General features: G+C 35.2%; 3 protein-coding genes across 5 annotated transcripts; 2 read left to right on the forward strand and 1 right to left on the reverse strand.

Moving 5' to 3' along the window:
• Positions 1-1,222: 1,222 nt before the first annotated feature.
• On the forward strand, positions 1,223-6,419 carry LOC130821807 (NADH dehydrogenase [ubiquinone] flavoprotein 1, mitochondrial). The gene is made up of 3 exons (XM_057687589.1): positions 1,223-1,415; positions 3,418-4,916; positions 6,076-6,419. Exons 1-2 carry the CDS (start codon positions 1,413-1,415, stop codon positions 4,900-4,902), a joined length of 1,488 nt encoding a protein of 495 aa, XP_057543572.1. The 5' UTR covers positions 1,223-1,412; the 3' UTR covers positions 4,903-4,916; positions 6,076-6,419.
• Positions 6,420-7,970: 1,551 nt separating this feature from the next.
• LOC130821806 (uncharacterized) lies at positions 7,971-14,847 on the forward strand. Of its 2 annotated transcripts, none has more exons than XM_057687587.1 (9): positions 7,971-8,538; positions 9,117-9,751; positions 11,391-12,085; positions 12,164-12,416; positions 12,494-12,709; positions 13,081-13,254; positions 13,345-13,524; positions 14,094-14,207; positions 14,289-14,847. In XM_057687587.1, the coding sequence occupies exons 1-9, from the start codon at positions 8,505-8,507 to the stop codon at positions 14,619-14,621; spliced, it is 2,634 nt and encodes an 877-aa protein (XP_057543570.1). In that variant the 5' UTR covers positions 7,971-8,504; the 3' UTR covers positions 14,622-14,847. The 2 variants fall into 2 exon arrangements, with proteins under 2 accessions (XP_057543570.1, XP_057543571.1); XM_057687588.1 differs by having other exon boundaries at positions 7,975-8,538; positions 9,351-9,751.
• Positions 14,848-14,866: 19 nt separating this feature from the next.
• LOC130821809 (uncharacterized) lies at positions 14,867-20,400 on the reverse strand. Of its 2 annotated transcripts, none has more exons than XM_057687591.1 (7): positions 20,235-20,400; positions 17,354-17,453; positions 17,041-17,070; positions 16,355-16,456; positions 15,746-15,853; positions 15,089-15,143; positions 14,867-15,007 (listed from the first exon to the last, which is right to left on the reverse strand). In XM_057687591.1, the coding sequence occupies exons 2-7, from the start codon at positions 17,443-17,445 to the stop codon at positions 14,963-14,965; spliced, it is 432 nt and encodes a 143-aa protein (XP_057543574.1). In that variant the 5' UTR covers positions 17,446-17,453; positions 20,235-20,400; the 3' UTR covers positions 14,867-14,962. The 2 variants fall into 2 exon arrangements, with proteins under 2 accessions (XP_057543574.1, XP_057543573.1); XM_057687590.1 differs by having other exon boundaries at positions 17,354-17,458.
• Between the last annotated feature and the right edge of the window lie 583 nt (positions 20,401-20,983).

Consider the following 20,983-nt stretch of genomic DNA (forward strand, 5'->3'; position numbering starts at 1 on the left):
AGGTCAGGATATGAGGAGGAAAGGACGGCGGCAACTCATACCCATGAAGGAGAGCACGGCCAAAGGAGTCTCCCGACTCGAGAAAAATAAAGAGACGCGAAAAACACGAGCAAAACAACTTAAAAGCCTATAGACAGAATGACCACTACAAAAGAGAACAAAGAATTAAATAGAAAGGAAACGGTAAGGGCAAGGGGTTGAGGGCACTAAGAGGTCAAAGGACGGACATCAGTAGTCTAAGACGTGGATATGACGTCTCCAACTGCTCCTATCCCTAATCAGGTCCGCGAGAGGTTCAACTCCTGCAAATTTACTCTTATTTGTTCATCCCAAATTTTCTTTGATCTACCTCGACTCTTCTTACCTTTAAATAAGTTTGTAAAATTTTTTAAATAAGTTTGTAAAATTTTTTCCAATATTGATTAATTTGACATCCATGATCAAGATCTATAACTTTCCGATAAGATGACTACACCACTTTAATATAATGCATTAACATTGGGTTATAAACGTGTTCAACCAATAAAAGTCAAACATCATCAAACAACAGTTATTTGCAAAACAATCTTAACATCCTAGATCGAATCTCGCCTAGTGTGAAGTCACCCACAAACCTAACTTGGGCTCAAAAATCATGTATTTATCATCTATATCTCCATTGAACTATTTCTATAGTCCTTAAACCAGCCCTAGACCATATGTGCAAAACCAAATTCTTAAGTGATGCTTCCAACGTGGACCATTTGATCATCACATCATATCACAACTTCATTAATCACATCGGTATATCACCTATTAGGATAATCTTTATTACTTTTCTCTATTATCAATGCTAGAATTTTGACATTTATTTTAAAATACAAAATAAAATGTTAAAATTTCCCTTATTTAACTCCCATCAAGCAATTCTCGCCATTAGATTAAGAAATGGACCTTCTATTACATTTTGAAATGTTTAGCACAAGGGAATGAGATTTGTAAGACTTTAAGATAGGACTTCTAAGTTGAGAGTACTTTGAAGATAAAAAAGTCTCATCCCTTATTTGTAATGGTAGAGACTTGGAAGAAAGAGATAAAATAAAAGTCTCAACTCAAATACCTACCCTAAAACATTTTTCTTAAGGACATTCTCTCATTTTAATCTCATTTATTATTCTCATTCTCTCTAAACAAATAAAGACTTTAAACTTATTTTTAAAATAAAGTTTCATTTCCTCCCTCAAATCCCTCGATGCCAAACAGAGGATCCTAACTCGTATAACACATGGGTGACATGGCTCATAGTTCATAAATCATACCCTCTCACACCAGATCAATTTTTCTCTTCTATTCTTCCTTAAAACTCTTCGAGAAGAACCGTCAAATCTCCTTCATCGTCGATAACCCAGAAAATATTCGTTCTTGCTACTAAAATGGTACTGCTAATTTTTTATTACTGTCTTAAAGTTTGCATCTTTTCATTAATTTTGTTTGCTGTATTGTATCAATTTCCTCCATTTTTCTTTGTTTTTATAGAACTGTTATCAACTTCCAGCTGTTTAATGGATATGATGTGATTCATGGTGCTATTAGAGTTCTATCTGGTTATTTTTGCTGCAATTAGATCTTAATAACGGGAAATGTTATCTGTGATTCCATGAATTTGCCTTGAAAAGCATTGTTTATGCTTCTTTTGGATTGAATTATTCTTTTTAGGTTTTTTTAGGTTCTGTAGATGATGGGCAATTGCTACATTTTTGTGGGATTTTTTTTGGGTTATCAATAAATTTTAGCTGTTATGATCAGTTTTCTATCGTGGGATTTTGAAGTTGATGTGTAACAACTGCCATTTAACGTGATTTTTGGGTTATTCAATGACTTTAGGGTGATTTAATCCATATTTCTAAGGGAATCCCTTTAGTGTAAGGCTTCCGGCTTCCTTAGTATTAAGAGTGTGTTTGGATTGGATAACATTTTGCGAAGAGGATGGGAAGTGAAGGGAAGGGAAGGGAGGATTGCTTGTTTTTCTTCCAATCCTTTTGGTGTTGGAAGGATTTGTTTACTTACAAAATGTAAAGGAGTTTTTTCATCCCATTTTCTTGCATCCTCTCTCCTTTTTGTATCCATTTGGTATCCAAATGAGGAAAATGCCATCTCTCTAATCCTTTCCCTCCATTTCCTTTTATCCAAAGGCATCATAATATAAGTGCAAAATTGTTAACTTGTTTCAATCTTTAAGTATAACATTGATTCGTACAAATTGTCGTTATTTTTATCCATATGGAGTAGAGTAATGTATTATTGGATGAGGCGAAAATGATCTTGAACAATCTTAATTTAGGAAAGGAGGCATATTCTTTTGTGGTTTTTGACTTTTTGTTATTCATTTGCAATCTTGTCAGATGTTTATATTACTTAATTAGAATCACATATTGAATTTTTGGCTATTTAGTGTAAGAATGTTGTAAGAGATGTACTTACGGCAGGATGTAATGAACAAATTATTGAGACTGGTGTATCACGATGAGCTTAGTTTGCACTCTGCATATTGGTGGTGTGGGGCGAAAAGCATATAAATCAATCATTTGTAATTGGGACGTGTGAGTTTTAATACTTTATTTGGATAACAATTCAGAAGAAAGGAAATGAAGCGAAGGGAAAGGGAAAGGAAAGAAAGAGGTGTGAATAATAGAGGAAGTCTCTCGTAGGACGGAAATGAAGGAAGAGAAAGTGCAATATTAATTTTCTTCCAAATCTTTCGACATTTGGTGGAAATTTTTTAGTAAGAAAATTAAGTGACTAAATCCCTTCAACTCCCTTTTTAATCCTTCTAAAATTGGTGTCCAAACAAAGAAAATCATAATCTTCCAAATCCTTTCCCTTACTTTCCCTCCAATTCTCTCAATCCAAACAAAGTGTAAGTGTGTTCTTTAGCTACTTGGTTTCCATTGAAAGTGCAATTACATGCAGTTTAATTGTTGGACAGTGGTGTTAGTGGTACTGTGGAAATTGTAAGCCTTGAGCTTTCCGATTAGAAAATCGTACTTGTTCATTTAGTGGACCTCTGAAGCATTTTAGCACCAATTGTCCATCATAATTATTTGACAGTCTCCTGAATAGAACTTTGGACACTTGAAAGTTGGGATTTGTTTTCCTCACATTTTCATATTGACTTTTACTTGTCAGATCTATTGACCCATAGGCCATATTCAACTCTCCGAGTGACATAGCTTTTACTTCAGAGTTAAGTTAATAGCCGAGGGTTGATAATCTGCTAGCTTTGCTTATCCTATCTTATTGTTTCGACATCTACGTTGTGGCCTTCATATGAGTTTTCTCTCCTGTTCATATTATCTGTCCAATTTATGTATGATTTAATAAGAAAATGGTGAAACTTCACTGATCCTATGTTCTGACCTGATACATCTTTTTGAACAGGCACCCTTGAGGGGCATTCTTAACCTTCAAAGGATAGGGAACTTACAGCGCCACTCTAACCACTGGGTTGCTGGGTGTAGCAGATATTTCAACACTCAGGCTGCTTCAACATCCTCTACTCCTCAACCTCCACCCCCTCCTCCTCCTCCTGAGAAAACTCATTTTGGTGGCTTGAAAGATGAGGATCGTATTTTCACTAATTTATATGGGTTGAACGATCCTTTTCTCAAAGGTGCTATGAAACGTGGTGATTGGCATAGAACAAAGGACTTGGTTTTGAAGGGTTCTGATTGGATAGTTAATGAAATGAAGAAGTCTGGTCTTCGTGGACGTGGTGGTGCTGGTTTTCCATCAGGTCTTAAATGGTCATTCATGCCAAAAGCGTCTGATGGTCGTCCCTCATACCTTGTTGTCAATGCAGATGAGAGTGAACCTGGAACCTGCAAGGACAGAGAAATTATGAGGCATGACCCCCACAAACTGCTTGAGGGATGCCTAATTGCTGGAGTAGGAATGAGGGCCCGGGCTGCTTATATATATATAAGAGGTGAATATGTAAATGAACGTTTAAATTTGCAGAAAGCGAGGAAAGAAGCTTATGAAGCTGGGTTCTTGGGAAAGAATGCATGTGGTTCTGGTTATGATTTTGATGTCCATATCCATTTTGGTGCTGGTGCCTACATATGTGGTGAAGAGACTGCTCTTTTGGAGAGTCTTGAAGGAAAGCAAGGCAAACCGAGATTGAAGCCCCCATTCCCTGCGAATGCTGGACTGTATGGTTGTCCTACCACTGTAACAAATGTGGAGACAGTTGCTGTATCCCCCACCATTCTCAGGCGTGGCCCCGAATGGTTTGCTAGTTTTGGCAGGAAGAACAATTCAGGGACTAAGCTATTCTGTATTTCGGGTCATGTTAATAAGCCTTGCACAGTTGAAGAAGAAATGAGCATCCCATTGAAGGAATTGATTGAGAGGCACTGTGGTGGAGTGCGAGGTGGATGGGACAATTTGCTTGCCGTGATTCCTGGGGGTTCTTCAGTCCCCTTGCTTCCGAAACACTTATGTGATGACGTGCTGATGGATTTTGATGCCCTCAAGGCCGTTCAATCTGGTTTGGGGACTGCTGCTGTGATTGTGATGGACAAGTCAACTGATGTTGTTGACGCAATCGCAAGATTATCTTATTTCTACAAGCACGAGAGTTGTGGTCAATGTACTCCATGCAGGGAAGGAACAGGATGGCTATGGATGATAATGGAGAGGTTGAAAGTTGGGAACGCAAAGTTGGAGGAGATTGATATGCTTCAAGAGTTGACGAAGCAGATTGAGGGGCACACTATTTGTGCTTTGGGTGACGCTGCTGCATGGCCAGTGCAAGGTCTTATCAGACACTTCCGACCAGAGCTAGAACGAAGGATCAAAGAACATGCATCCAAGGAGTTGATCGAATCTGAAAAAAGAGGTCTACTGGAGGCTACGGCTTAGATCTTCTGATGCAGGTTTGAGCCTCCCTTTTGTTGTTTACTATTTTGTTTTTGTATAAATTATTTCAGAGCTGTTACTATGAAATAAAGATCCATGTTTGATCCAATTGGAAATTAAAAGTTATCATGGTTTTAAGTTCATATTGGGAGATGATATTTAAGCACCAAGGCGACTACCTCTAGTATCACTCAAGGGGTTACTGCTGTTTGCTTACTATCATGTAGTCTTTGAAGATTTTGGCCCTATTTGGTTGTGTATTGTTTTTCATGCTCAACAGTTGAAGTCATATTATCTCTTTACATATCTTTTAAGGATTCAAATCAAAACCATCCCCAACTTTGGTCATGATTCTAGAAAAGTATAAACCATCCATAACTACAGAGCTTATTGGACACCACCCATAATTGTGATGTTTTCTCAAGACGACTCATTTGCCTTTCCCCCAAATGCATCATTAGTCAAATCCCTTCTTTGGTGGTGGTGGTAAAGTTATAATGTGACAAACTCGAATATAATAAACCTAAAAAGAATTAAAAGGAATAAAATTACGTCTTAGTTGCATAATTGTTTGAAGATTTCGGAATCTATATCCTATTGCGAAAATTATGGGTTAGCCTAGTGGTTGAAAGTTTTCCCTTTTACCCTTGTGATAGGAAATCGATTCTCACCTCCTACACGAATGATTAATTTCCGTTTTCCTCCTTGCCTGTACGGGATTCTCTAGCCTTAGCCTATTGATTTAAAAAAAAATTGTATTCGATTGCTACCATATGGTACATGGTTCAAATTTGAAATGATGTTGTTTTAGGTTGGATTAGTCATTGAATTCGTATTCTTTACTTCCACTGGAAATTAGAAATGTACCCCCAACATTCTGTTATTTGATATGTATTTAAATGGTTGACCTATGTTACTTGTACTCTTCATTTTGCTTCACGTATCCATATCCAATCCTTGATGCTGGGAAAATTATATAGCACTTAGACACTTCATTTTAGGCGTAAAATTGAATATTTATACGTATCTGACGCTTGTACACGTACCAATATCCGACATTAGTACCCGAGTCTAAGTAACATGGAATGGTTCTGTGGACTTTAATTTTGTCTGAAAAACTCTTAGACGCTAGTTTTCTTGGTGGTTGATAATTGCGTGGTGTCTTGTTTGATACAGGAAATCTCTCCTACTATCGGAAATTTGTTGAAATAAGAGAAAACGACAAAATTCTCTCAATGTATACTTCAGGAAGTTGCTCAAGCACATGTATGTTCTAGTAATTTGTTTTGCTTGGAAGATTTATCAACCTAATGACTGTATTCATTTTATCGCAATAACCTCCCTACTCTTTTGAGTATGATGATGATAACGATGATGAACTTCCCTATTATTTTGAGTATGTGTCTGGACGGACACAAAAAATTTTACATTGTTATTTGCTGGTTTTAGGCTACGCAGACATTATTCCCAATACTGTTCGATCAATAATGCCATCTTGTATGAAATTGTGCTTCATGAGATATTTTGTTTGCGCTGTTCTTCCAAGGCTCCCCGATAATTTGTATTGCCAGTTTTAACTTTAACTGATTTAATATCTTCCAAGAACCCGTTCTAAGGTTATATACTTATATGGCTCGTCTTGGTGCAAAACTTATTGGTTGGTCGTGCAAGTTGCAAGTAGTTGGCACTTCAGTTGTCACATCAGTGTACACGTTCAGTGGTCGAGACACTGGTCGTGGATTGTTCAATAAATCTTATCGAAGGCTGGTTGAATATTTTACGACGATAACTAGTCATTTATCGATCAAGGCCGGTTGAGTATGCAGCATGAAACAGATTCTGTACTCCAGTAGGTCAACGTTCAAGTTCAGTGTGGTTGGTTTATAAACCAATTGAATAGTAGTCTGGTAGTAACAAATACTCCTTTATGTTTCCTATAATCATGGTCGAAACTGATGCGTGCAATCTCGAGTAAACTTGACAAAATTTTGCTTTGCTGATCCATCAAGCAGTATAGGGCTGCTTTAGATTCGTTTAGCTTGAAAAATTGGGTCTTGTCTCAGTTAGAGCAAGTATTCTTTTTCGGATGGGTCTTGGGATTGAATCTCACCTAGTCGTCTCCTTCTCTCAGACTACCATATAATCCAAAAAAATGATTCATTTAGCTATTTGATATCTCATAAGAAGTATTTCAAACGAGTTTCTAGGGCTTAGACTTGTCAATTTTTAATGAGATTCGAATTTGACTTGAACTCCGACGGTAAATTATTGGGTCATAGCATGAAATTTTTGTCCATTATTGGTTCATAGCATGGAAATTTTGTCTTAATACGAAAAAACTGGAAAATATGGGTTTGATATGACGTAACTTGTAATTGATCACTTTCACTTGTTTTTCAACTTTGCCTATTTGATAGTTTTATGTTATTTATTATTGTTTGAGATTCATTGTTATTCCAGTTAATGATTTTTGAATCAATATTTTTTGTGAAATCCTTTAAAGAAGGACCAATTCATTTTTTTAGTAAGAAATTTTATAACAAAAGCAGTAAATTATCTAATATTTTTGGGAAAAGGTAAATGATACCAAAAATATTTTCTTAAAACCCTAGATCCATTGGGTTGATCAAACCTGGGACCCTTGCTCTAGTGGGAGATTTTGTCACCAGAATGGCTTTAGGAAGGCATAATACCATTGAGAAATCAGGAGACATAGTCTGAATCTGACAGAATGTGCACATAATTAGTAAACAAGTGATGATTTGAAACTTATTTCATATTGTAATTGAATTCGATTTGACTCGACTTTAAAAATAATTTATAATTATATAAAAACAATATGGAGACAAAATCCTATATTAAACCGACCCGAAACACTTAATCCGAAATCAACCCGATAATCCGAATAAACATCTCAAACTCTAAGTGAGAATTTGCTTCATTTGACCCAAAAAGCTCTCATATAAAATAATTAATAGGAGCAAATTTAAAATGACAAATATTATTTGTTAATGACAACCAATGAAAATGCAGATGGCCATGGCTTCTGATCAAATATTGATGATAGGCAGAAAAACAGGTGAAGTCATTATCTCATTCATATCCACACATCCAATTTCTGAAATGACATATCCTTCACACAGTTCAATCATACACTGCTCCTGCTGAATCTGCAGAATTCTTCATTATTTCACTTTAGTAGAATTCATCTTCATAGCTTGTGGTGCTTAGATTAGAGGGTTCAAAACCTTATTGCTACTTGTGTTATACTCATGTCTGAAGATCAAGAATCCTAAACATATTCGAATTGAATGCAATTTTTAACGAGCTTAGCCTACCCTCCGGGCTATACTAATAATAGATATTATGATGTAGTGTAACAAATATATTTTGACTTTTTAGTTGGTCAATAACTAAAATAATGTTATGTAAAAGACTTGTAAGTTAGCAAAAGAGCTCATTTTTAAGCCAAAGTTAAAAAAACTATAATAAGTGAATTTTTCACTAGTTTTTAACTTTTCATCCAAGTATCCAATATCTATTTCATCTATATAATATGTTGGTTGACCATAGATACCACAACACAAGACAAGCATTGTTTTCTAATGTTGTCAAGAGTCAACATGAAATGGTTGAGAGGTACGTGCACTGAACTATCTTTACATTTTTCTATTCTTTCCTATGAAAATTCATCATCTAAAAAGTGGGATGCCTCAATTGTTTCCGCTAATAACGGCAATTTCATCATATGTACACTCTTTTTACAATCCTAATTCATTTCATCTAGATATGTTTTCACTTCTCACTTGTTGCACCAACAAAATTTCATACAATAGCATCGTATTTTTTGTTTTTTTTTTCGTAAAAAAATATGTCCGCATCTTTCCCATTTATTTTCATCATTCCCATAGAGTTATGCATCGTTTCCACATCAATTTATTACACTAGCGAGAAATAAAACTAAAACTTCATACAGTAACATCTATTTTTCAACTTTTGTGAAAAAAAAGAAATTTTCATCATCTTTTCATCATTTTCATCATACCCATAAACTTATATATCATTTCAACATAAATTTGTTACACCAGCGAAAAACAAAACTAAAATTCCATATAGTAACATCGTATTTTCAACTTTTTCGAATCTTTTCATCATTTTTTCATTAAATCCTTTTCACATTTAGTTTTTGTTTCTAACAAGAAAAATAATGGTGCTAGGAAAAAAGAAGAAAAAGGGCACATCTTTTCAAGTAGATTACATAGTAAGTGTGTTAGAAATCAAGCCATGGCCACCATCCGTTGCATTATGTTCTGTACAAACAGTCTTAATCCAATGGGAAAATGGTGATCAAAATTCTGGGTTTTTACCTCCTGGTGTTCCTTCCCTTAATGGGTTTGATGATGGTAAAATAGAATTCAATGAATTCTTCAAACTTACAGTTACATTAACAGGTAAAAACAGTTTGTCTTTCCAGAAGAACAATCTAGAATTTCATTTGTATGAACCCAAAAAAGATAAGGCTGTTAAAGGACAGTTATTGGGTACTGCTGTAATTAATCTTGCAGAATTTGGGATTATTACGGATGCTAGGACTTTAAATACTCCTATAATTATATCTAAGAAGGTTTCTAAAGGTACAGTTCAGCCTGTTCTTTATGTTCAGATTCAACCATTTGATAATGAGGGGATTGAATCAGTGTTAAGGATGATGAGTGAACAGTGTGATGATGATTCTGAGTTCACATCTATGACTGATGATGATGATCAGGGCGGTTCGATTTCTTCGAGGTCTATGAGTTTTCATGCTGGGAATTCTAGTATTCAGATTGATGAAATGCTTAACTTTGTCAATGTATGTTGTGTTCTTTTCCTTTTTCCTGCATTTCTTTCAGTGTTTTGTGATGTGTAATTTTGAATATTGGACTGAAATGTGATTTCCTAGTGTCCATTGTTACCATTGAAGATGCTGATTATGTTTTCTACCTCCAAAAACCTCTTTGTTACTGTCAAGGAATCAACTCAACCAAAAATTTAAGTTGATGGTTGATGCCCCAAGATATGTTATATACTCTAACGGTTACCACTAAGGATAAGGTTTAGTACATTAGATCCCCTCAAATCCCATAAATGTGGGACCCATTTTATAGCGTTGGGGAAATGAAATGTTGTATAAGGAAATAAATGAATATGATATGACCCTATGCAAATGACCTTTTTGTCACCTTTGTTGATAAATTAGTAAAGATGGGAAAGTAGCTCCCTTAAACTTTTTTTAGTTCAACATTGTATTGAACACTTTATCAAATAATGGTCTTACAATGGTGGGATAGGAAAAAGTATGAACCTTTTTAAGACCCTAAAACATAGAAAACTTATTTTGCTATTGTAATCTTAATTATATGCATACATGAATTTTATCTCATCACACTTTGAGAGGTTATCTATTATCAGAACCCAACGTGACAAGAGATTACAAGTTCGAATCTCAACTACCTGTCATTTAAAGTGGAATATTTAGCGCAGATATAAGGAGGGCATATGATGCATCCACACTTCTAGTCCAAAGGGCTCTCATTTGAAGGGGTGTGCTAGAGTATATATAATGTATCTTAGTACCTCAACCATTATCTTAAACTTTTGGTTAGTTGGTTCCTTGACATTATCAATTTTTTGAATCTCAATTACTCATGAATTCATGATGCTAAAAGTGTCTTTGCAGTCCCTTTGAATTTGCTGCATAACGCAAATCGAAGTAAGACCATATCTTGACTGTTTCTTTGCATCCAGATAATGTGATGCGATGAGTTGGTTATTAGTTCTATAATTTTTAGTTCATACTTGGTACTATAACTTTCTTTTTTGAGTCTTAATTTTAACAAAAACCAACGAGTCACACACTAAGCATAATAATTATATCAAAAGGTAAATTTTATTTTTATTAAACCTTATGGGATTAAAAATTAGAATTGATTGGATGGAAAAAAGAATCAAAAAGGGTTACCATTTTTTTGTTCCATCGTTCCATCGAAACAGAAAGACAAGTCAACTAAAGGTTTTTTATTCTTCGTCTATAAATATCATTCTTCGTCTATAAATATCCAAATTTTGATACCCAATACCCCATAGATAGTTCAAACGGTATAGGCACAATAATCAATTTTCGCATGAATGGTTTGTAGGGAACCCTACCCTCTCTTATCCATTCGATACGTGCAATTTCTTTTCCATCGATACGGCCTGCAATTTGTATTTGAATTCCTTTTGTATCAGCTTGTTCAGTTAATTCGATAGCTTTTTTCATTGCTTTTCGAAATGATACCCTACTCTTTAGTTTGTGGATGTTGTAAAGCTTTGCAATTCTTGTAATAGCAATGTTCAGTTTGTGGATGTTGTGTAGCAAATTTAGGGACGGAGGGAGTAAATAAGTTTCTTGTTCCTCATCGTTATTAGGAAGAAATGTGAATTCATGAGCTTGGACCTTAAAATTTCAGGTGGGTCTAAACTCGGATCTTGTGGGAGCTGCAAAGGTACAGGAATACGAAAAGGATGACGGACGGGTGAGGAAATCGATAGAGAGCAAGGATTACGCGCATAGTGAGGATGATTTGATCACAGGAAGGAACAGTTTAGAAAGCAATAATGTATTTGGAAAATTTTCTGAAGTTGCAACAACAAAAAAACATACCTCAAGAAGTATTAGCACTCTGAAATTTGGCAAAAAGGGACTTGATTTGCATAGTTTTGGTGACAAATTGAAGCATATAAAATCCGTCAAAGTATGTTCTGATTCTCCGAGGGCTAGTCCTCCAATGCCGTTGCAGTTCTTTGACAAGTCGAAGGAAGAAAGCGCTGTAAAAGAGGTACAAGTCGATATAAAAAGTCAGGAAAAGAGTGAAAAGAAAGAAAAGAAGAATGTTAAACCTGATAAGACAGCTGCACTTGAGTCAAAAATTAAGATGCTTGAAGAAGAGTTGAGAGAAGCTGCTGCACTCGAGATTGGACTGTATTCAGTTGTAGCCGAGCATCTGAATTCTAAACGGAAGGTTCATGCACCAGCCCGAAGGCTTTCAAGGTTTTATCGTCATGTTTGTAAAATGGAATCACATATTAACCGAGCAAGTTCTGCTCGAACTATCGTTTCAGGACTCGTTATGGTTTCCAAAGCATGTGGAAATGATGTTTCAAGGTATGAACTTTATATGAAAACATTATGATTTCAAGTCGTTACACATTCCTATAGTTGACTTGAGTTTTCGATGAATAGGTTAACCTTTTGGTTATCGAACATGATAATACTGAGAGCTATGGTGAGCCAGATAACGGAAGAAATCCCTCCTTCGGTTGAACCCACCAACACTGAAACAAAACCCAGGAGAAAGAAATCGGAGGAGATTTCTCTCGTAAACGACACTATCAATAGTTTGGGTGATTGGGAAGATCCAAAAACATTCATCATGGCACTAGAGAAGGTTGAGGCTTGGCTGTTCTTTCGGATTATTGAAGGCTTATGGTGGCAGGTTTCGCCTTCTTTCTTCTTAGACTAAATTGTTCCATGGATTTTCTTCTTGTTTTCAATTAATTTGTGTTTTTCCAGAGTTTTGCACCCCATATGCAGCCAACAAAGAAGAAAAAAGGAAAGAGGCTGACTGCGAGGAGAACTCAGAGATGGAAATTCGGTTTGGGGGATCAGGAGCAAGGGAATTTTTCCACCGAGCTTTGGAAGAAAGCTTTCCACAATGCCTGTGAACGGCTTTGTCCTATTCGAGCTGGTGGTCATGATTGCGGTTGTTTGCCCATGTTATCAAAAATGGTACTCCCTTTGTCCTTCGGATAATATCATATTCTTTTTATACCGTCCCAAAATACTATGCTCGACTGGCCGCCTTTAGCTTCCACTGCAACTACGTTACATTAATCCAACACAATCAATGTAACTCCCATCTAGGCGGAGTAGGGTTACGATCGGATGTATATACTCTGTGTTACTCGGACTCTTCATTTTGCTTAAGGTACCCGTGTCCGATCATTGATCCAACATCTAGACACTCCATATATTTAGACATATTTGACACTTGGACACATACCAGTATCCAACATCAGTACCCGAGTCCAAGTAACATAGTATATACTTTATTGGATTTGCATAATGTTACATGGGTTTTCTCATATTCCATTTTGTAGGTATTAGAACAGTTGGTGGACCGATTAGATGTCGCGATGTTTAACGCCATTCTGCGTGACTCAGAAGACGAGATGCCAACAGATCCATTGTCGGACCCCATCAGTGAACCTAAAGTTCTGCCCATCCCTGCAGGCAAATCCAGTTTCGGTGCTGGTGCACAGCTGAAAAATGCAGTCAGTATTTTGTGATCCTCCTGTAATTTCTGCTTCAAATTCTTATCAAATGTGTTGAACTTTGTTGCATGATTCTGTTTCGTATACCAGGTCGGAAGCTGGTCGAAATGGCTCAGTGATTTTTTCGGTCTTGAAGAAGATGAACCATCAAAAGACAAGGACAAATCGAACCAAGAAACAAGTTATAAGGCCTTCCATCTCCTTAATGCATTAGGTGATCTCATGATGCTTCCACTCGGAATGCTGTCAGATGCCTCCACAAGAAAAGAGGTCAGAAAATTCTTCTTAGACTATACAAGAAAAATCTAAATATTCAGAGATTATGTAAGGAAGACTTTAAGGGTCGTACTGGAGGCGTTGATTTGTTAATTTTCGGGACCTTACCATATCATTGATAGATGAACTCATCTTCATTAATCTTTTTAACGTTTTCTTAATCATCTTTATTCTTGTAATGGTAATGCTTTAAGGCGACGCTACCTGTGAGGAGGGGTAAAAAATTTTCATATCAGCATCAAAAAGAATCATAAGGGGGCTAAAATTACCAGAATTTTGGGGTATTTGATCAATTTTATTATGTTGACAATAAGACCAACATATAGTACTTTGACTAATGATATAGAGTTAGAGTTAGGGTCAAATATCCCATATAAACTACACTTTTGGTGATTTTTTAAAGTAGTCCACGGCCGAGCTTCACCCTAATGTAGCTCCGCCTAATCGCCTATATGACTTAGGAACGTCGAAACTAACAAAAACCACTCATTCTTAAGTTCTCAGTTTTCACTCATCAGAAGAAATTTACTGTGCTGGTATCTTGTGTTGCCACAACTTTTTAGGTATGCCCTATATTTGGTGGATCTCTTATCAAAAGGGTGTTCACCAACTTTATACCTGATGAATTCTCTCCCGATCCCATTACAGACGAACTTCTCGAATCGTTGGATTCCGAGGTTAGACCTTTGCTTCTTATGATAATAACAAATATCTGTTTCACCTCTTATTCATTGGCTATATTGAACTCCTTGATGCAGAATTCTCGAAAATCTTCGAACGACTGTATTACAAGCTTACCCTGTGGGGCCAAACCTGTAGTATACTCACCTCTTCCGACAGTATTATTCTCGGGTTTGTTGGGAGATTCAAGCAGTCAAGCTCAAAAGAAAAATGGATCGTCATTACTTAGAAAATCACATAACAGTGATGACGAGCTTGACAAGCTGAGTGTACCACTAGCTTCGATCAATGTTCAGAATATCTGCACTGAACCCACCTCATCAAAGCCTAACTGGATGCCTAAGGGAAAAGGCGGAAGAGATGTCGTTAGGTATCAACTCTTGCAGGAAGCGTGGAGGAACGGGACCTAATTTACGGCTTAAGTAGCCTATGCAGTAATAGATTTCCCTAAAATCTAAACAGAATGTTTTTCTAAAGATTTTGTACTTGCAGATTTGGAGAGAACACTCCATGGTTTTGTATTGATAAAGTTAAACTTGAGAAAGTTTCGAGCGAAAAACTTGATGAATTTGTATTTGGTAATCATAAATATATAGGACAAAATTCAGAGAATAAAAAAGATAGGAACCTACAAAAGCGTACAACTGAAATTCTAGAGATTCAAATTCCTAACCAATAACTACGAAGCTCACTACTCCTCGAAAGTAGAACATTTGTAAGTGCCCAGGAAAAACCTCCAGAAAAAGGATTGTCATTCGACTGGAATCTGAAGCAACTCTCGTATCCCTTCACATACCTGCAAAAATTGAATGAAACAGATTGGATACTGTTGAACCAAAAACTACATCTGGCCTGATTATTCAAGGGATGTGCATACCAGCTTAATTTGTGCTTTGATCGATGCAATCAAATGTGTATAATCGTCTATTTGCCTACAAAAAAAGTAAATTGAACTCATGAACTGTGAATGAGATATTCACAATAGAAAACAGTGCTTGATCCAACTCATTTTGCTACATATTCTTTTCTAATGTGTATTGTCAGACGAGAAGGTAGCCGAACGAGTGGGACGGATAACAAGTAAAGGAAAAAAGAAATTACATAAACAAGATTGCTTGACTCGCATTATGGTAAACGTATTATCAAAAGCAATACATAGATCATCTTGTTATCAATATTCCATTTCAATATATTTCACAACTTCAGTTTTTCAGGATTTCAATGAATTCTTGACTTTGCAAGTTTCGAATTCTTGACTTTGCAAGTTTCAATACAATTTTCATCAAAGGACCCATTAATTTAGGGGGAAAAGTTTTACAAGGTCATTTGGATAACAAAGAACTATTAACATATTGTCTATAACAAGCTACTCCTATAAGCAATCCTGTACAGCAGTTTATTACAATTTTACATGAGCAGTCAGGAATTGGTATGGGGTAAAATGACTCGTTTTCATCTCCTTTCCTTTTGAAAAGAGGGAGGCAGAGTAAAAGCAATAAATAACATAAAACTAAGAATAAAGAGGATCATTTACTTGGCTAGCCGTTCCTCCCTAACAGAGATGTAACGTAAAGCTTCGCACCATGTGAACTCAACATGAAAACCCAGCCCAACATCTACAAAAATGTGGCGCGTGTCAGGGCTGCAAGCACATACGGAAAAAAAAAAAAGATCATAATGAAAGAACAATGTTACAAGCAACAGCAAGGAACAAGGATTAAAATGGGATAGCATAAATTCAAATTAAGAAAAATCATCCTCATGCCAAAAATATATCAAAAAGGCAGTTGGAGCCTATGTTACTCGGACACAAATATGAGTGTCGGGTATGAAAAAAATCCTGCTTTGAGGATTATGAGTTCTTTACTTGCTTTATAGTTTTTATCAAATTTCAACTTAAATTGTCTGGTTTTTTTCAGTTTTTATCAAATTTCAATGACATGCCCTTTTGTGAGAACATATCACATGATGTTTCTTTTTTGTTTTTGTATTTTTCTCTCTTAATTTGAAGATGTTTGAAGTGTCGGTTTTGACAGTAGAAGTGTTAGCTAAGGTAGTCATACCCTTGTCGAATGTTAAGTATCAGCCATAGATACATAGGGCAAAATGAAGAGCTAAAGTAATAATAGGTTAAAGCTCTTACACTTCAGCTTGCATGTACACTTCAGAACCAAGATTGACTAATGTCTTTATGCTGCTTACACTATTCTTCTCCAGATTCTCAATGTTCCTCTTCAATTCTGAGCTATTTTCAAATAAGTAAAGGGTGACAAAAACTAAACTTTGATATCAGAGAATTGCTGGACATAGTAGAGAAAATACAATCAAATTACAAAGATTGTAATATGAGAAGTTTACATTTTCGCCTGCTCTCTCTTCCAGTAGCATGGTACGTTACAAATACAAAACAATGACTCCCACAAAATGGTAAAAGCGTAGTCAAAGTTCTTGCAGCGAAAAGATTGATAAGCAAGAGAAACCATGATTGCTCTAACGACCCGTTTGGTTAGTGGTACTAATGATGGTAATAGTAATGATTTATGGTGTACAATTGCATCAAAAGTTCTATGTCATTCCCATAGTGATGAAACTTTGATCACAAAAACGTTTTTTTGTTTATAAATTTTCATTACCACCTAATACCATATCTCCCAATGGTAATGCATTGGAATGAATTTTATAAAGAAAATGAGATGATTGAAGTTGGACAAGCATTGGTAGCCAAGAGATTTTTCAACCAAAATTACACTAGTTTTCATTCCCATTACCACCATTTAATACCAGCAACCAAACGGGCCGAAAATGTAAACTAAATCTTGAAAAGGATACAATATCTTTTGCTGTTCAAAGAGCTTGTCCCTGCAAGTGATCACACATCATTGGCTTAGGTATACACAAAACTTATACTCAATTCATATAACTCTATCTACTCACAAGCAAAACTCATGTCAAATTCATATTACAAAAATGGTTTCGTAGCCAAGTAATCAATATGGTATACACTTATCAAAGCAAATAAAAATGAGTTTAACCATTTAAAGTTCCCCTAACTTTTGTTTTGGACCTATTCATATAAAAGAATTTAATGTTCTAACTGCACCTGAAATGGTTCAAATAAATAATACAGAAAGAAAGGTTTTACCTTTCAGCAATGGCCTTAACAAGATCAGGTTTCAAGCGACCATCAACAAATTCTTCAAATTTCTTAACTTTTTCCTCTATGTACTTATCCATACGTAGTCCTACACTACAGAGAAAAGACATAGCAAAGAACACTACTTATGATCCATTTTAGGCCAAAGGCAAGAGGTGGTAAAGACTGAAAAGGATGGACAAAAATGAACTTAAATCATCTTCCAATTCTAATAAAGCATTAATAAAACAGCAGGCATGCAATACAATCCTGTCCTTAAAGGAAACAGGATGATTAAATTTCTTGTTTTACTAAATTTAAAGTTAGTATATGATCTCCTAGTCCTAGGCTCGTAATTATGTCATATAAGTTAACTATACCATAACTTTAATCCCTATTATACGGGATTGACTACCTAAAGGAATGAAATACCTGAATTGATATAATGAGGCATAAACCCCAATCTTTTGGGATTAAAACTAAGTTGTTGTTTTCAGACATGGAGTCATTCATGGTTTAGAAAGACCATATGATATGATACCAGTGTCACTTTCATACGCCTTTTCCCAGGTATAAAAGAATCCTCTACTAGTTTTACTCCTCTATTGACCACTAAAATTCTGGATTACACCATTAAAACTCTGGAGAAAAATAGGGTATAAGGAATGCCTTTTTATTACAAGGAACCAAGTAAAGGTGTGGTAAGATTGGGTGATTAGGAACTATAATCGAAGATATGTTTCAAGTATTTGGGTTCAATCATCATGGGTAATAGATATATTGCCAAAGATGTGATGCATAGGATTCAGTGTAATCGGCTCAAGTTGCACTAGAGGAGTTCGTCAGAAAAGAGGAAAATTTCCAAATACTTATTAGACAAGCGTTATTATATTGGTTGAAATGCTAGCCCTTTAAAAAGGATCATGGTAGGAAGATAGGCATAGAGAAAATGCGTACACTAGATTAATAGACGAACATACCATTTGGAAGATTATTTTAGGAATGAGATCATAAAAAGTGGGATAGAAGTTGCAAATGTTAAAGATAAGATAGAAAAATCGATTTAGTGGGTTGGCATGTGCAATAAAGGCCGAAAAAACCCTAACAAGAAAGTACAAAGATGTGTACCAAAGAGATTTTATAAGAGAAAAAAAGACAAAAAATGACTTGGATAGTAGTATATGAAAAAGGATATGGGATATTTAGGCAAAATGTACACATTAAAAGATAATAATATATGGAGAAATATAATTTATGCGAACGACCACATTAGTGAAGTATTTATTCATGTAGTCGACCCTATAACATGAGATTAAGGCTTTGAAACTGCCGTTGTTTCCCACATATGGGAATTTTCAAGTGTTGAATTTAAACTATATACAAAATCATTTTCCCATAGATAAGTGTGATTAAAATAAAAACCAACATACAATGTAAAACGTAATTGTTATGACAGATAAAGATTTGAATAGTACTAATAAGAACCTCAAAAAACTATCAAAATTTTAATTTTTGTATCATCAAATGGGCTTACTTAGCAGAAATTTTGAAGTTAAGTGTTTTACATAGTTCTCATAAGCAACTAGCATCAATTATATACTACCATCTTGCAAGATATGGCGACGATCAAATGAATCAATCAAGCCAAAAAGCAGCATAAACAGATACTCCTCACGAGTTTCACCATAAGTTATCAATCATCCTTTCTAACCCACAATTATATCAAACAGAAACAGATACTCACATGCCTATATTTCAGTCACGGTAAGTGAATCAACTCAGCCAAACGCCTAAGCTAATAGTCGAAGCATAATTTCCTGTAACACTAAACGTTGCACCACACCGCATTTCGGAACTTACGCACCAGAAAGGTATGGAAATGAGAACCAGATTGTCGGCAGCAACATTTCAATTGTTAACATCAGAACCTTTTAAGCCCTCCAAAATTGGTGCTAAGAAGAAAAGATGCACTCTAAGGAACTAGAACCCTAACACAAAGAACCATACTGGTTAATATTGAAATTAGGGAATTCTAATCCATCACAATTGATTCATTTAACTTATGTCAATGTTTTACTCCTATTAGGGCATGCTTGGAGACGGTGTAAATATTTAAGGGGTGAAAAAAAAGTAAAAGTAAGAAAATTTGATAAATGAGAAATTAGTGAAATTTAATGTTATAGAGGTGGAAGAATGGTTGCAAAGTGAAGAAAAATAAAGAGAGCTCTCAATTTTTGTGGGTAAATATTTATCCTAAGGCAAGGTAGGGGAATGTATTACCTCATAGGGGAAATTATCTTCTTTTTTCTTCATTATTTTATTACATGTTCATTTTACCTTCTTCATAACTATCTCAACTCCATCAAATGCATCACTATTTGCTTTCATTTCATTAGTTTGACTTTATTTCCCTTAAATATTTACACCCAATCCAACCCAATCCAACCATGCCCTTATTGTAAAAAGCAATAAAGTATTAGTCACAAACTTAAACTTGACTCAAACTATACAAACTGAAACCTAAATGGAGGGGAGATTTGTCCTCCCAAAACCAAGTTTCTCTCTTTCAACAGCACCCATTAAGCATCCTAATCACGCAAGAACTCCACTCATCCCAAACAATGAAAAAGATAAGTGCCAAAGAGAAAAAATTTAAGGGAAAGATCATTCAAACAATTATTCAAGTTTAAGAATCAAACAAGTAGAGATTGAATCAAAAAACTACCCAGAAATTTTTCTGGGTTTATGAATAGAAAAATTATCCAAAAACAAATTGAAGGCATAACGCAGAACGGATATTGAATCAATTATCAAACAGTTACCCACAATTATTCCAAGTTGATGAATCAAACATTACACACAAATAGAGATTGAATCAAAAAGGAATTACCAGCGAGTAGCGTGAAAACTGAAGGTTAAACGCAGGAGTGAAAAGCCGATGGCCGATGGCGGATGGCGGTGGTCCGGCAGTCGAGTTCAGACGGCAGCCTTGGAAGTTAGAACAGTGGTTGGCTCGATTTAAGTGTGAGTTTTTGGCAGGCAGTGGGGCTGTTGAGGCTTTTACAAATGGGTGTTAGTAAAGTAACTCTCTATATATATCGAATTCGGTTGTGGAATATTATCTCTCTAAAAACTCTTAAATAAGTTGTTACCTGTAATCGGTTAACTATGGCTAACGAAAGCGACTACGAATCGAATGCGGTACGTAAATTTTTCGATTTGAATCGTTGGAAATTTAAAAAGAAAAAAATTAAATCGCACAAAACTAGGCGATTGAACCATGGTTCAATCACACAAAACTAGGCAACTGGAACATGGTTCAGTCGCCCAGTTTTGTGCGATTTAATTTTTTTTTATTTCCGTAAATTTTTTTATTATTATTATTGTTGTTGTCATTATTAATTTTAATTTTCGTAATTTTTTTATTATTCTTATTAATATTATTATTATTATTGTTGTCATTATTATTATTATTATTATTATTATTATTATTATTATTATTATTATTATTATTATTATTATTATTATTATTATTACTATTTTTATTAAATATTTTTTTAGTATTAGTATTTTTATTAATTTTTGTTATAATTATTATTTAAATTTTCGTCATTAATGTAATTAATTTATACTATTTTG

Source organism: Amaranthus tricolor, chromosome 8, assembly GCF_026212465.1.
Source record: "Amaranthus tricolor cultivar Red isolate AtriRed21 chromosome 8, ASM2621246v1, whole genome shotgun sequence".
NCBI lineage: Eukaryota > Viridiplantae > Streptophyta > Magnoliopsida > Caryophyllales > Amaranthaceae > Amaranthus > Amaranthus tricolor.

Bases quoted from the DNA above. Each gene is read 5' to 3' on its own strand.
- LOC130821806 (XM_057687587.1), top strand. From the start codon at position 8,505: ATGTTGTCAAGAGTCAACATGAAATGGTTGAGAG. The intron at 9,752-11,390 runs GTATGTTGTGTT...TTAAAATTTCAG, and splicing joins AAATGCTTAACTTTGTCAAT to GTGGGTCTAAACTCGGATCT. The intron at 14,208-14,288 runs GTTAGACCTTTG...TCCTTGATGCAG, and splicing joins TCGAATCGTTGGATTCCGAG to AATTCTCGAAAATCTTCGAA.
- LOC130821809 (XM_057687591.1), bottom strand. From the start codon at position 17,445: ATGGATAAGTACATAGAGGAAAAAGTTAAGAAATTTGAAGAATTTGTT. The intron at 15,854-16,354 runs GTAAGAGCTTTA...ATGTGCTTGCAG, and splicing joins GTGTACATGCAAGCTGAAGT to CCCTGACACGCGCCACATTT. The intron at 15,008-15,088 runs GTATGCACATCC...CAATTTTTGCAG, and splicing joins TCAAAGCACAAATTAAGCTG to GTATGTGAAGGGATACGAGA.